Source organism: Panthera leo, chromosome A3 (genome assembly GCF_018350215.1).
Source record: "Panthera leo isolate Ple1 chromosome A3, P.leo_Ple1_pat1.1, whole genome shotgun sequence".
NCBI lineage: Eukaryota > Metazoa > Chordata > Mammalia > Carnivora > Felidae > Panthera > Panthera leo.
This window is the reverse complement of record NC_056681.1, coordinates 21,403,230-21,415,844: the sequence shown is the minus strand read 5'-3', so window position 1 is coordinate 21,415,844 and position 12,615 is coordinate 21,403,230. Positions and strand designations below refer to the sequence as shown.

The 12,615-nt window shown below is 53.1% G+C and overlaps 1 protein-coding gene across 1 annotated transcript in view; it reads right to left on the bottom strand.

Moving 5' to 3' along the window:
- The window catches only part of KIAA1755 (KIAA1755 ortholog), a 39,696-nt gene extending 30,397 nt beyond the window's left edge, over positions 1-9,299 (bottom strand). The window contains 1 exon segment of the mRNA XM_042930994.1: positions 9,267-9,299. Within this exon segment, the coding sequence (XP_042786928.1) occupies positions 9,267-9,269 (3 nt within the window). The 5' untranslated portion in view covers positions 9,270-9,299.
- Between the last annotated feature and the right edge of the window lie 3,316 nt (positions 9,300-12,615).

The window sequence follows — 12,615 nt, the reverse complement described above, 5'->3', positions numbered from 1 at the left end:
ACCCTTCCCCCATGTCCCTACCTCAGTGATGGCCCCACGGTCCACTCAGACTCCCAGAACTCTGCTCATCATCCCGCCCCTCCTCTTGCCTCCTCTATTCACACACAATCCTCAGCCATGTCCTATACCTGTCTCACATCCAGAGTTCACCAACTTGCCCACTCAACCCTGTTGCCCTGTGCCCGCCCTGACTCAGGCCTCTGGCTCTCCCACTCAATCCCCTCCTCATTGCCGTCCAATCTCTAGGCTGCCTCACTTCCAACCATGCTAGACCAGGACCCCACAGTGACTTCCTCAAATGCAAAGCTGATCACGGATGTAACATGCTCAAAACCCTCAAAGGCTCCCTCCCCACGGCCTTCAGGAAAGCACTGGCCTCCAGGCATTCAGGTCCCCTGTGATCTTGGCATCCCATACTCAGCCTCCCCACCCCCTCCCCGCCCAGCCTCTCTGCCTCTCTCATGCTTCAGCCACGGTACATCCTCTCACTCACCTCTGGGCCTTTGCACATGCTGTACCTTCCTCCTGGGATGCCTTCCACTTCCACTCCCTCTCCACCTGGCTAACTCCCTCTCACCCGTCAAGATTTGGGTCAGCCCTCATCTGTTTCATGGGATTTTCTCTGACTTCCCTCTCCCACACCACCCGAGTCAGGCGCCCCCTTTCCTGGGCTTCGATGGTGCCCCTATCATAGCAGTTTCCACCCTGATTGTCATCCCCCTCAAGGACTCTAGACTCTCTGAGGACGGGAAAGGTAAGCCGAATAATGCCCCCCGCAAAGGCGCCCGTGACCTAATCTCCAAAACCTGTCCATATGCTACCTCACAAGGCAAAGAGGAATTGAAGCTTCAGATAAAATAATCATTGCCAATCAACTGGCCTTAAAATAGGGACGGTTTCCTGGATTTTCCAGGTGGGCCCCACGCAATCGCAAGGGTCCTCCAAAGCGGGAGAGGCACCAGAGAGGTGAGCGTCAGGGGGGAATATGATGAAAGAAGGATCCGAGAGATGTGATGTCTCTGGCTTTAAAAACAGAGGATGGGCCAAGGAATGCAGGCTGCCCCTAGATGCTGGCTCTCCTTTGGAGTCTCCTGGAAAGAATGCAGCTTGCCGACCCCTCCATTTAAGCCCAGCGAGCCCCGCGTTGGACTTCCGATCTACAGGACCGCGAGGCAATAACTGTGTGTTGCTTTAAGCTACCAAGTCTGTGACCACCCTCAGCAGCGACAGAAACTACCAGAGCAGGCACTGGCTCCTCTTCATCTGGGGTCTCCCGTTCCTGGCACGGGGCCTGGGCCAACCTAGGGGCTGAGTCGATGTTGTGGGAGGACAAACAAAATGTCCCTCTCTGAACCACAACGTTTTCCATCTGTAAAAACAGCTTGGACAAGACCAGAGGCTTCTGACCAAGTGTAATAGAACCCATGGGTTAAGGTTTTCAACTCTTAAAAAGCCTAATGGAAGCCAGGCTGGGTGGCCCAGACTCATTGCAAGCTCTGGGTCCATCTGTCACGGAGGGATGTAAGGGAAGCTGAGAACAAATAAGATTCCCGCGCAAAGGAGCTTACTTAAGACAGAAAAATCACTTTTTTTTTTTTTTTTTTTTTTTTTTTTTTTACAAATGAGGTCCCTTGTACCGGGGAGATTAAACAGGGACTTTGAGGAGGAGGAACATGGCACTACTCTACCTCAGTAAGAGTCCAATGCCAGGAGGCTGTAAAACAGGGACGCTAGCCCATGGCGTTTGGACAAATGTCCCTGTCACCGTTCTGTCCCCAGCACCCACACAGCGTAGGGCCCCCATTACTCTCTGCAGGAGGAATGAATGAATGTCTGCAACCCCCATTCTGAAGGAAAGAGGGTTTTGCCCCCGACGTGGCAGAAACCCAACGGGGATGATGTATTGCAGGCAGGCACTTGATGACAAAATTGCGTGTGCCCAGGAAGGGCTATTTTCACGCTGAGGGGCCAGGTAAAGGGGGAGGGGGACGTCTTCGATTTGGCAGAGTAAGGAAAGGCTCCTCTGGCCTGGCAACCTCTCCTAATGCTCTTCCCCTCCAAAGTAAGGCCAAACCCTAATAGTTACCCCCTCACCCACGCAATCATGAGGACGGCAGTGGGAATGGGGACCCAGAGTTAGAGGACCCGGTCTGACATCGGTGAACACACACACACACTAAGTCAGGTAAGCCCGGCCACATGCCCTCCCACTCCACCCAGCCTCTCTCGGGGCACTCCCTTTCCTGGGTTCCCCTTCACTGTGCCTCCTTGAGTAGATGCCTTCCCTCTCTGGGCCTCTTTTCTCCTGTGCACATTGCATTGGGCTAGGTTTGTTTCATCTTGGTTTTGGAAATTTAATCATTCACTGGCATCGTCATGAATTTTAGCATATCCAATGAGAACAAATACATTTTCTAAATGAACTTCTAGGACATGTGGTCACCTCCTGAAGGCTCATTAAGGTTCTCTTTGCGTTAGAAAGGTGGTAATGGTAAAGACATCTTATCGTGAGAGGGGGGTTTTCACTGGGGGTCCTCAGAAGATCAGAGGGAAGTTCAAAGGGACCGAGGCTCCCAGCACATGGTCACCCGCGTTATTTCGCTCCAGTCCGTGACAGCGTGTGGCCCAACCATGGCCTGCATACCAACCTCTGGGCAACAGCAAACTAAACCATCTCTGCCATGACATGCCTCAGTTTCCCCATCTGTAAACGGGGATTCTAGAATTATCCTATCTTGCTCCGATGATTGTTCTGCAGATGCCGGGGCGATGACGGATGTAGGGGTCCCACGAAAAGGAAAAGGTACGACCGCCTGTTTTTTATTTTTACTGCTCCTGTCACACCAGCCTAGAATCCCCGCCTCTGTGTGAAGACAAGGCCCCCTCTTGATCCCTTCCTGAACCCACTACCGTTACCCCAAGAACAACAGCAGCTTCCAAGCACCTGCTGGGCACCAGGCCCTGTGCTCACATTCTCTTGCTTCCCCACATGATCGGACTGGAGCAGGGAAGGAACATCCCACTTTGCAGATAAAGAAGCCAAAGGTGATCTTGTCCAAGGTCGCAGAGAGGAGGGGAAAGACAGAGCCAGCATCCAACGCAGCCTTGGGCAGTCCGGTGCGCTCTCTTCCCCTGCCCCCAGTGTCTTGCCTGTCTTGGGGCCACAAGCAGCCACCAGCCTTTGGGGCGGCCTTCCCAGCTGCCTGTCTTCCAGTGTTTCAAGCGGGGCCTGAAGAAGCTGTTTACTTCTCGCACACTAAAGCGCACAGATGGGACGCCTTTGGCTTTCGCAAATTGGCTCACTGGCCACACGCTGTAACCGTTTAAGGGGCAGCCAGTAAAAAACAAGAATGTTCCAAGTTAATGGGGCTCCAAGCTCTTGGCCAGAGCTTTACCTGCTACGGGCCCGCACCCCAGGGCGTCATAAGCTGTCCAAGTATGGGATAACGAGCCCAGGAGCCTGCACGAAGGAAAGCTGGCCACTCTCCCCTCAGAATCAATCGGGCAGCCCTGCCCGGGACCGCAGGAACCCAAACACCGTTGGCCAGACGCGGGCCCCTCAAAATGATTTCCGTGAAACTTAATCGATGTGTTTCCATTCCTTCCCAGTGAGTGTAGCCAGGCTGGGCCTTTAACTGTTCCTCGGCAGAAGCCAGCGTGAAGCTGGAAAGGGAGAAGGTGAGACAAGCCAGAGCCGTCTGTCCTCAGCCCTCCAGCCCCTCCCAGGCAGGAGACAAGGAGTCCCCTCTGGGGGGGGGGGGGGCCGCAGAACTATGTGTGATGTGCAGGGACCTTCTGGGTGGACTCGGGGAACCTGGTATGGAGCTCAAGGCCACATAGAAAAGTGTCTGTCCCCAGTGGTTCCCTCTGGGTATGAGAGGAGCAGGGAGGAAAGGGGTTTCTAGAATTCTGTGTCAGCCTCTTGCAATGAGCCTCAATTATTATTTTACAGGAAAATAAACAAGGTCGATGCATCTTTACCTACGTGCCTATCCCTGTGACCACTACCCAGGTCAACGCACAGGATCTCACCAGCCCAGAAAACGGCTCCCTCCCCGGCATGGCCCTCACCCCGAAGGTAACTAACTACTCTTCCGACTGTTGGGAGTTTTTAAAAGAAAAATTCCCATGCAGTGTGATCTCCGTTGCGTAAAAACGCGTGTAAGCCAAGAGGCCATGAAATAAAGTGTTAACTGTTAGTCACCCCTGAGCGCTGTGAGGGGCAGGGGCCTCGTAAGGCACCGTTTTAATTTTCTTCATAGTTTGCTGGATTTTCCGAACGTTCTGTAACCAGCCTGGGTAGCTTTTATAATCAAGGGGGAAAAATAAAAGTGCGATTGCGTGTGTTTTTAAGGCCTGTTCCCTTTTTAAATGGTCTCACCAGATGTTGTTAGCTGGGCTTTCTGAGATGTGTGCTGAACTCTTCTTAAAGGCCCAGATTTACCCATCTACTGCAAGATTCAAAGCTTTTTCGCATCACTTAGCATCAGCACCTCCTAGCTTGGGAAGACAGAAGGCTGGGAAAAGCTGAGGCAGGCAGTGTCCCAGGGCTGCTGTCATCCCCTACTGTCCTCTGTGGCGGAAACATCTAGGGAAGGTGACATTCCACCCCTGATTCATGGGGTGACCATGGTCTCAATTTCCCCATCTGTAAAATGGGGGCATTGGGCTTATCTATCTCTAAGGGTCCTTCCAGTCGGGGCCATTCTAGAATTCAAGCTGTGATCGGACTCCAGAAGGTCTGGAGCTGGGACGTGGTTTCTAAATGGGACCCACGTAATCCTCAGTTGGTGGGAAAGTTCGAAAAGACCCTTCTCCATCTCTGTACTCAGCCCAGGAAGAGTCTACACCACCAGCCACAGACACAAATGCCCACAGGGGACCGACAGGTGACAGGGAAGACAGAAGTAGGCCAAGTGTGAGAAAATCACCCCTCCGGTCCCTCGGTGAGTGGCCCTTCACAGTCAACCTCCGTGTCCGGGAAGCAGTAGGGAGCCATGGGGCTGGGACACATGCCCCACCTCATCAGCTCCTGCCCAGCCTTGCCTTGGCCCAGCGTTGCCGGATCTGCTGATATTTTAGTAAAGCCTCCCAATGTTTTAAAGCTTAGCCAAGCCAAATATGTCTGTGAGTCAGCTACAGCCCAGTGGGTATCAGCTTCTGGCCGCCAGGCTCAACGATCGGGGACTCTGCCCTTGAACTTCTCCAGGCTGGAGGTCCCAAAACCAGGGTTCTGCTGCCCTGGGTGCCAGGAAGTGGTTGATCATGTCCAACTAAAACTTCTCCTGCTTTAAATCCCTTGTATTTGTGTGTGGGTGGAGGTAGGGGTGCGAATTGGCTCCTCATTAAAAAAAAAAAAAAAAACTTTCAAAAACTGGAAAAACAGGCCAGATGCAGTGAACTGAGAAGGAAGTAGGTGTTAGAAGACCCACATTCAGAAATCCGGTTCTGTCATGTGTCGTCTTGTGGGTAACCTTGAGCAAGTCCCTTCACCTGTCTGGGGCTTAGTGTTGTGTTTGTTCTTTTTGCTCCCCATCCCCTTGGCCTTTGCTTTGGGGCTCACCGTCTGCCACCCAGAAAACATAATGATAATAGCACTTATAACTAGAGCTGCTTACTGAGCAAACTTCTGTATCAGGTTTTATCCTAAGCGTTTTCCATTCTCTTATTAACGTTAATTTTTTTTAATGTTTATTTCTTTTGAGACAGGGCCACACAGACTGAGAGCGGAGGAGGGGCAGAGAGAGAGGGAGACACAGAATCCCAAGCAGGCTCCGGGCTCCGAGCTGTCAGCACGGAGCCCGACTCGGGGCTTGAACTCACGGACCGTGAGAGCATGACCTGAGCCGAAGTCGGACGCTTCACCGACTGAGCCACGCAGGCGCCCCCTTTTATTAACATTATTTGATTTCCTCTTCCCAATAATCCTGTGGGAGAGGTATTATTATTCCCATTCCATAGGGTAAGAAACTGAGCCCAAGGCTCTCTACCACCAGCAAATGGTAGAGTTGGGGTATCGACACGTGCACATCACCACCAGCTCCTCTGCCCCTTCCCCTGCTCCCTCCCACCAGGCCAGGCTCTCCTTTGGCCACTACGATGGCCTTTTAACACAAGACCCGGTTGTGACCCTCACTGCTCAACAGTCTTGAGTGGCTCCCCACCGTCTTAACAACTCAGCCTGCCAATAGCGGCCATCGGTCTACACCAGCCCACCTTTCCCGCTTCTCCTAACACACCTGACACCCTGGCCCGGGGTTTCCCAGTCACCCGCGCGCCTCGCACAGGAGTTTTGCTTGTGGTTTACGTACCCCAATTTATTTTACTTGATATGGACTGTTGCTTACTTCACGTTTGTCTTTTCGGCCAATTTGTTTCCGACTTAAATCCACTGATTTTTATTTATTATCACGTGTTTGCGCTGCTTAAATTACCTTCCTAACACTAAGCCGAAAAATTGTAGAACGATAAATGTGTAGCCAAAGTCTCCCCCTCCCCCCTCCCCCCGCCCTGGGGCCCATGGCAGGTGCCCCACTTTGAAAGCACTGCCTGAACTCGCGTTGCACCCCTCCCTGGATCGGGTGAGCTCCTTCCCACCCTTCATTTTTTTTTTTTTTCAAAGTTTTTTATTTATTTTTGGGACAGAGAGAGACAGAGCATGAATGGGGGAGGGGCAGAGAGAGAGGGAGACACAGAATCAGAAACAGGCTCCAGGCTCCGAGCCATCAGCCCAGAGCCTGACGCGGGGCTCGAACTCACGGACCGCGAGATCGTGACCTGGCTGAAGTCGGACGCTTAACCGACTGCGCCACCCAGGCGCCCCGTCCTTCCCACCCTTCAGAGACCCACACAACCCGCATCTCTCTTTTTTGACACGCTTCTATGCAAAGAGAGGAACTCCCGCCACCCATCACCCAGCCTGGAAATCTCAGTGAGTGGGCACTGTAACCCCAGGCCAGGGCCCAGGGCTTCGTCTTCTCTCATTCGGGTCCTTACACAGGGCCCGGCACCTCGGGGGATCGCCATGAGGTAAGTACTTTGGCAATGTTAAATGAATTCAATTGGATTCGACCAGCTTTTCTCAAAGCTTGGGATAGGACGGCAAGTAACCACAAGATGAGTTGGGGAGGACGTGAACTCTATGTGAAACCACAGAAAGAAAGTTACCCCAACTCTCATCCAGTCCTCACGGTAACACCAAAGAGACGGTCTCAGTTCGGTGCCGGTATATCTTAAAATACCTCCCAGACACTGAGCGATTATTCCTTTTAACAAAAAGAAAGCAGCCCCCTGGCTTGGAATCATCCACAGCCGACCTCTTCCGGCCAGAATTGACGGATACAAATTCGCCTTCATGGCATACATTTTTATAGTGACTTTGTGTTGATGACAATGGATACAGATTTTTCATGGTCTTGATATAAAATGTCTATGGCATGCTAGAGTGGGACTTTCCTGAGGACACGATATCGGGGTGGAGATTTATAGGAGGGATAAGAATTCTTTAGGTGAAGGGGTGACACCCAGCAGGCACGGCATATGCAAAGGCCCTGTGGCGGGAGGGAGCTTGAAGCATACGAGGCTGTGAACCAATGTCAGAGCAGCTGAAGTACAGAGGTGAGAGCAGAGAGGTAGGTGGGGGGTGGGAGAAAAATCTGTCCGTCATTCCTATTCAGGAAGGAGTTGCTAAACCTTTTCAAGGAGCCCCCCCAAGGCCTGACTCTTGATTTGAGAGTCTGGCGTTCAGCAAGGAATTTCTGGATTTTAAAAAAGTAATCACAGAGTTAGGTCCAAAACTAGGTAAAGCTTAGCAAACACTGCTTGGTGCAGGTGTGGCTCTGGGGTGGCCGTGACAGCTGAATGCACATTCAGAATTCAGGCCATCCTACCTCCTGCTTTCTGGTTGGGTGACCTTGGGCAGTCACGGAAGCTCCCAGAGCTTCAGGTCCCCATCTGTGGGGGTGGAGATACCAGCAGGTGTATTCTTAGAGCTGGTGTGAGCTACGCGAGCTCCTGCACACAAATCCCACAGCACAGGACCTTGCCTGTGGTGAGAGGTGAATACCCATTAGCGTATGAAGGTTACCGTCAAACAGCTCCAAGAGCGATGTGTGAATCCACCTGTCCTGCGGGCGTGTGGATTTAGCAGCCTGGTTTTGCAACAGGTCTGTGGCACGCACGCCGGTGTGTGCCCATATTTCAGCGGTAGAGAGAGCAGGTAGGTAAGGCTTGTGTGTGCGAGAGGGCGCGTGGGTTCGGCCACGTAAGTCAGTGGCACGCGTTTTGGTGTGCTCAGCCTGGGTGCACACATGTCTCTAAATAGAAGTCTGCGTGTGAACGTGCACCCAGTGAAAGTCCACACCAATCTGACACGCTCGATCACAGCTAAGAGGTTAAAGCCTTGGCCTGTCTTCAGAGCACTTTTCCAAATCCCCACGGCTCCCATGAATCCGCCCCGGGGCTCCGGGGCCTGTTCGGGGCGGGGCTGGGATTCCCTGAAAACAGACTTTTCTTTCATCCCCTGTTCCCAGATACTGGCATGCGTGAGGTGCACACACACACACACACACACACCTCCCAGAGCATCCCAACCTTATCGAGGTGCCAGCTGAGGAAGCCGCAGTGTGGAGGTATTGCCCTCCCCCTGCCCTCCTCCTAGGCCTACCTCCCCACCCGATTCCCATGGGGCCACCTCATGTCAGGACTATGTGCACATCTGACTTTCCTGCCCTGACTCTCAAGTGGCAAGAGCACCCCAAATTTTGGTGAGCAGCTCCCTCCTCTCCCCTGGGCACCCTTAACCCACCTTGCCCAGCTCTGTGGGACTGGGAAGGGCCTTTAACCCCCCTCTCCATCCAAACCCTGTGTGGGGACACTGGGCATACCCGACCTTCCACCCCAAGTCTAAAATGCAACAGCCCCCCCCTGTTTCGTCCAAGGCCCAAGGGCTGGAGTTCAGCTCTGATCTGTGCCTGCGATGGGGCGACATCAGAAGTTCCCAAGTCATCCAATCTTATCCATCCACTTCGCGCCTCGATCGACGGGGCCCAGAGAGGAGAGAGGACGTGGCCAGAAGGGGGGTACCCGGCACTGCCAGCCCACCTCCCTCCCAACCGCCCCCCCCCCCGCCCCGCCCCGCCCCGGGACCAGTTAACACGGACCGGTGGTGAGGTGCTGAGGGTCATAGTATAAAAGGTCGGGGTCTGCCCTGACACCCCCACCAAAAGGGGACAGCGCCAGGTGGTCCAGGCCTTGGCAGGCGTTACCATGATGACGGGCTTCTCCTGTAGCCGGTGCTGGGTCAGTCGGTCCGCGGGTCCGTCTATCCGGTGCGCAGCCCCAGCCCCCACCTAGCCCTGGAGCGAGCGGAGCGGGCTGGCCGGGAGGGGAAGGGGAGGCCGGGGACCCAGGGAGAGAGCCAGAGAGAGGCGGCGGGCCAGAGGAGACTGGCGGCAGGGCGAGGCGAGCGGGGGCCGCCGGCGGCCGCAGGGGCGGGTCGGAGCGCTGCTCCCCGCGTGGGACGGGGCGGCGCGACGGCAGCCCTTTTGTGCCGGCGCCTCGCCCGCGCCCCGCCCGCCGCGCGGGATGACAGGCAGGCGCCCCCCTCCCGGCCAGGGCCTCGGCTGCCAAGAGGAGCTGGGCTGCCCGCCGCCTTTCCGACCGCTCCCCTGCTCCCCTCTGTCCTCGCAACCCCTCAGCTCCCGCTTCACAGACGGGCCAGGCCCCCCGCCGGGTGAGGCGCGCACCGACCTGGGCATCAGCCCTGGGTTCGAGGCTCCTCCTCGTCTACTTCCCAGTTGGGCGATTTGGGCAAGTCACGAAGTGTGGTAAGCCTCAGTTTCCTCATCTGTAACATGGGGGTGATGCTGCTGGCAATAGTATGATGATGGTGATAGTATCTGCCTCTTAGGGTTGGTGGCGAGGAGTAGGCGTCTGTCCCAACGTCCTTCCCCTGTGAAGCCCATGTTGCACACCATCAAGATGGCTCAATTCAAGACTTAGAGGTGACAGTGGCTATTGGCGAGTTCTGGGCTTCCTTCTCCTAGAAAATGACAGCTTTGTGACCTTGGTCAAGCCATTGTTCCTCCGCTTTGGAGGGAGACTAGAAACTAAATGATTTCTGGTTGGCTGATCTGGGATTCATCCATATATTGACCAAACAGGGTCCAAGCCCTGAGCCAGAATAAGTCAGAGTCTCTGCCCTCAGGTAATGTATACCTGTTGGTTGGACAAGGAAACAGAGAAACAGGAAAAAATAATAATTGAGTGTGGTAGCTACCGAGGCAAAGGCAAATATTGGCTCTGGGAACTGTAGGGGACCATCCTGGAGCTGGTGGTCTAGGAAGGGACAGAGAAGCCGAGATCTGAAAGAGGGTAAGGAATTAGGTGAAGAGTGGAGGTAGGGTTGGGGGAAAGAAACAGAGTTCCGGGCAGAAAGAACAGCATGTGCAAAGGCCCTGAATACCATTAAGCTTCAGCCCAGAGAATCCCCCGATAGTCTGTATTAAGCAATCAAACAATCATCTCCAACCTTCAGGAACCAGTCTGCTTTTGGTAACACTGCCCCAGACATGAACTTGGGAGAGAACAGCCCTGTTGACGTCAGGTGCAGAATTTACTGGGAATTGGAGGGATCACAGCTTGGAGGGACCAGAGTCCCAGCTTTGCAGGGAGACAGATTTGACATGACATCTACATCTAGTGTTCTGGGGTCGCAGGCAACAGAGACTGACTCTGAGTTAGTTTATCAAGAAACAATGGATTAGCAGAATTTCGGGAGCTCACAGAACCAATGAAAAGGCTAGGGACCTGCCCTCTGGAAAGCACAGGAACCAAATGAGATGCGCCAGGGGTCTCATTGTGGGAATGAATTGCAAACCCTTGAAGACTGATGGCAATGCAACAAGACAGAAAAACATGCCAAAGGAGAACCTTCTCTGTGTCAAGTACTTCTCTACGTGTGTAACATTTATGAAGTCGATTCTATTACGGTCCTTATTTTACAGATGAAAAAACCAGGGCACAGAAAGGTTATGTAGCTTGCCCAGTGTGGGATAGGTCCTAACCGTGGAGCCTGGAATTGAACGAGGCTGTCCATTCCCAGAAATCGTGTTGCTAGCCACCTTCCTGCGCTACCTGAATGAATCCCAAGCCGCGTGCCGCTCCCTGGCAGATTCAGAGACTTAACGGAGAGATTCTAATCGGGCCGTGTGTGCAAGGTCCCCTAACACTGAACATAATCGGGAAGAGCTGGTCACCTAAAGGGAACTTAGGCTGCGTGAGAAGGTGGGATTGGATCTGAAACGGCTGATAAGTATCAGTACTCATAACAGTCCAGCCCTTGGGCCCCTCAACATCCTTGCACCTCTGTTCCCATCCACACTCTTCCAAAAATACTCCCTGTTGACCTGGTGCTGTTCCGCACGCAGCCAAAAATGTGCACACACCTACCTACAGCCTTGTATGGCTTGGCTCTGTTCTGGGTGTGACCTCAAGGAAGTTCACCCTTCTGAGCGTCAGATCCATCCTTCGTAAGACAGAGAGCATGTAACTTCCGTCCTCACGAAACCATGCTGGACATCAAACGAGCTAATGATTGTAAAGCGCTTTGCTCTGTCTCTGGTACCCAGCAGAATCAATACAGAACCCGGAAAAATGGTGTTTTTATGTTAGGGGCCAATGGTTGTGAAATCAGTCTCCAGCTACACAGGCTTGACTATTGGATTGGATTTGGTGTATTTCTCAGGGACTTTCCAGAGGACTTTCCAAGGACTGTTCAAAGTATTTCCTCTCTCTTTGGCAAACGATTCACTGAATACTGCTCCGCTTGCTACGCCAGATTCAGAGAAATAATGAAAGCCATCACTGGTCTTACACATGCTGGTGTGGCATATAAGGGGAAGCGCTGTACAAATGGGTCTCTGCTACTGATTCGCTGGGTAGCTTTGCACAGATCCTTCCTCTCTGGGGACCACAATTTCCTCCGCGTAAAATGGAGGCTCTCATCGTTTCCTCATGAGGCTCTTGGGAGAATCCAACGAGATAATGATTGCAAGAGCTGAACTCGGTGCCCGGCATATAGTAGGTCCTCAGCAAATGCCAGTTGTCCCTATGATTCTGAGATTCCCCAGGGCCGGGTGCCGGGACACCTCACCCGGAGACCGTCTCACTTGGGGGAAGAGAGTTGCCTACTTCAGAATTCATTCATTTTCAATACATATTTATCTGTTCCTTCCATAAGAATAGCAAATACTTGGCACACATTTGCACGCTTCACCCCTTCCCTACCCATGGTAGACATCATTAACTAATCATGGAACTTCCTGCAGAACTTAGAAGCAGCCTCGGAACGCCCCTCAACACAGAGCCCAAGCAGCCACTACCAATCAATGTGAGTTGGCATTAAGACAATGCTTATTTGTTATTTACGGTCCCTGATGTATAAGGAAGATTAACACTGCAAACAGCACAGGCTCTGGAGGCAGAAGGCTTGGGTTTGACTCCAGTGTGAAAATCCCCTGTAGACCGTTATTAGAGTGAGTAGGGACTGAGGCACTGTATCAGCCATGGAGTGTCCCTCTTAGACTTCCCTTCAAGAAGGATCCTCTAGCGGGA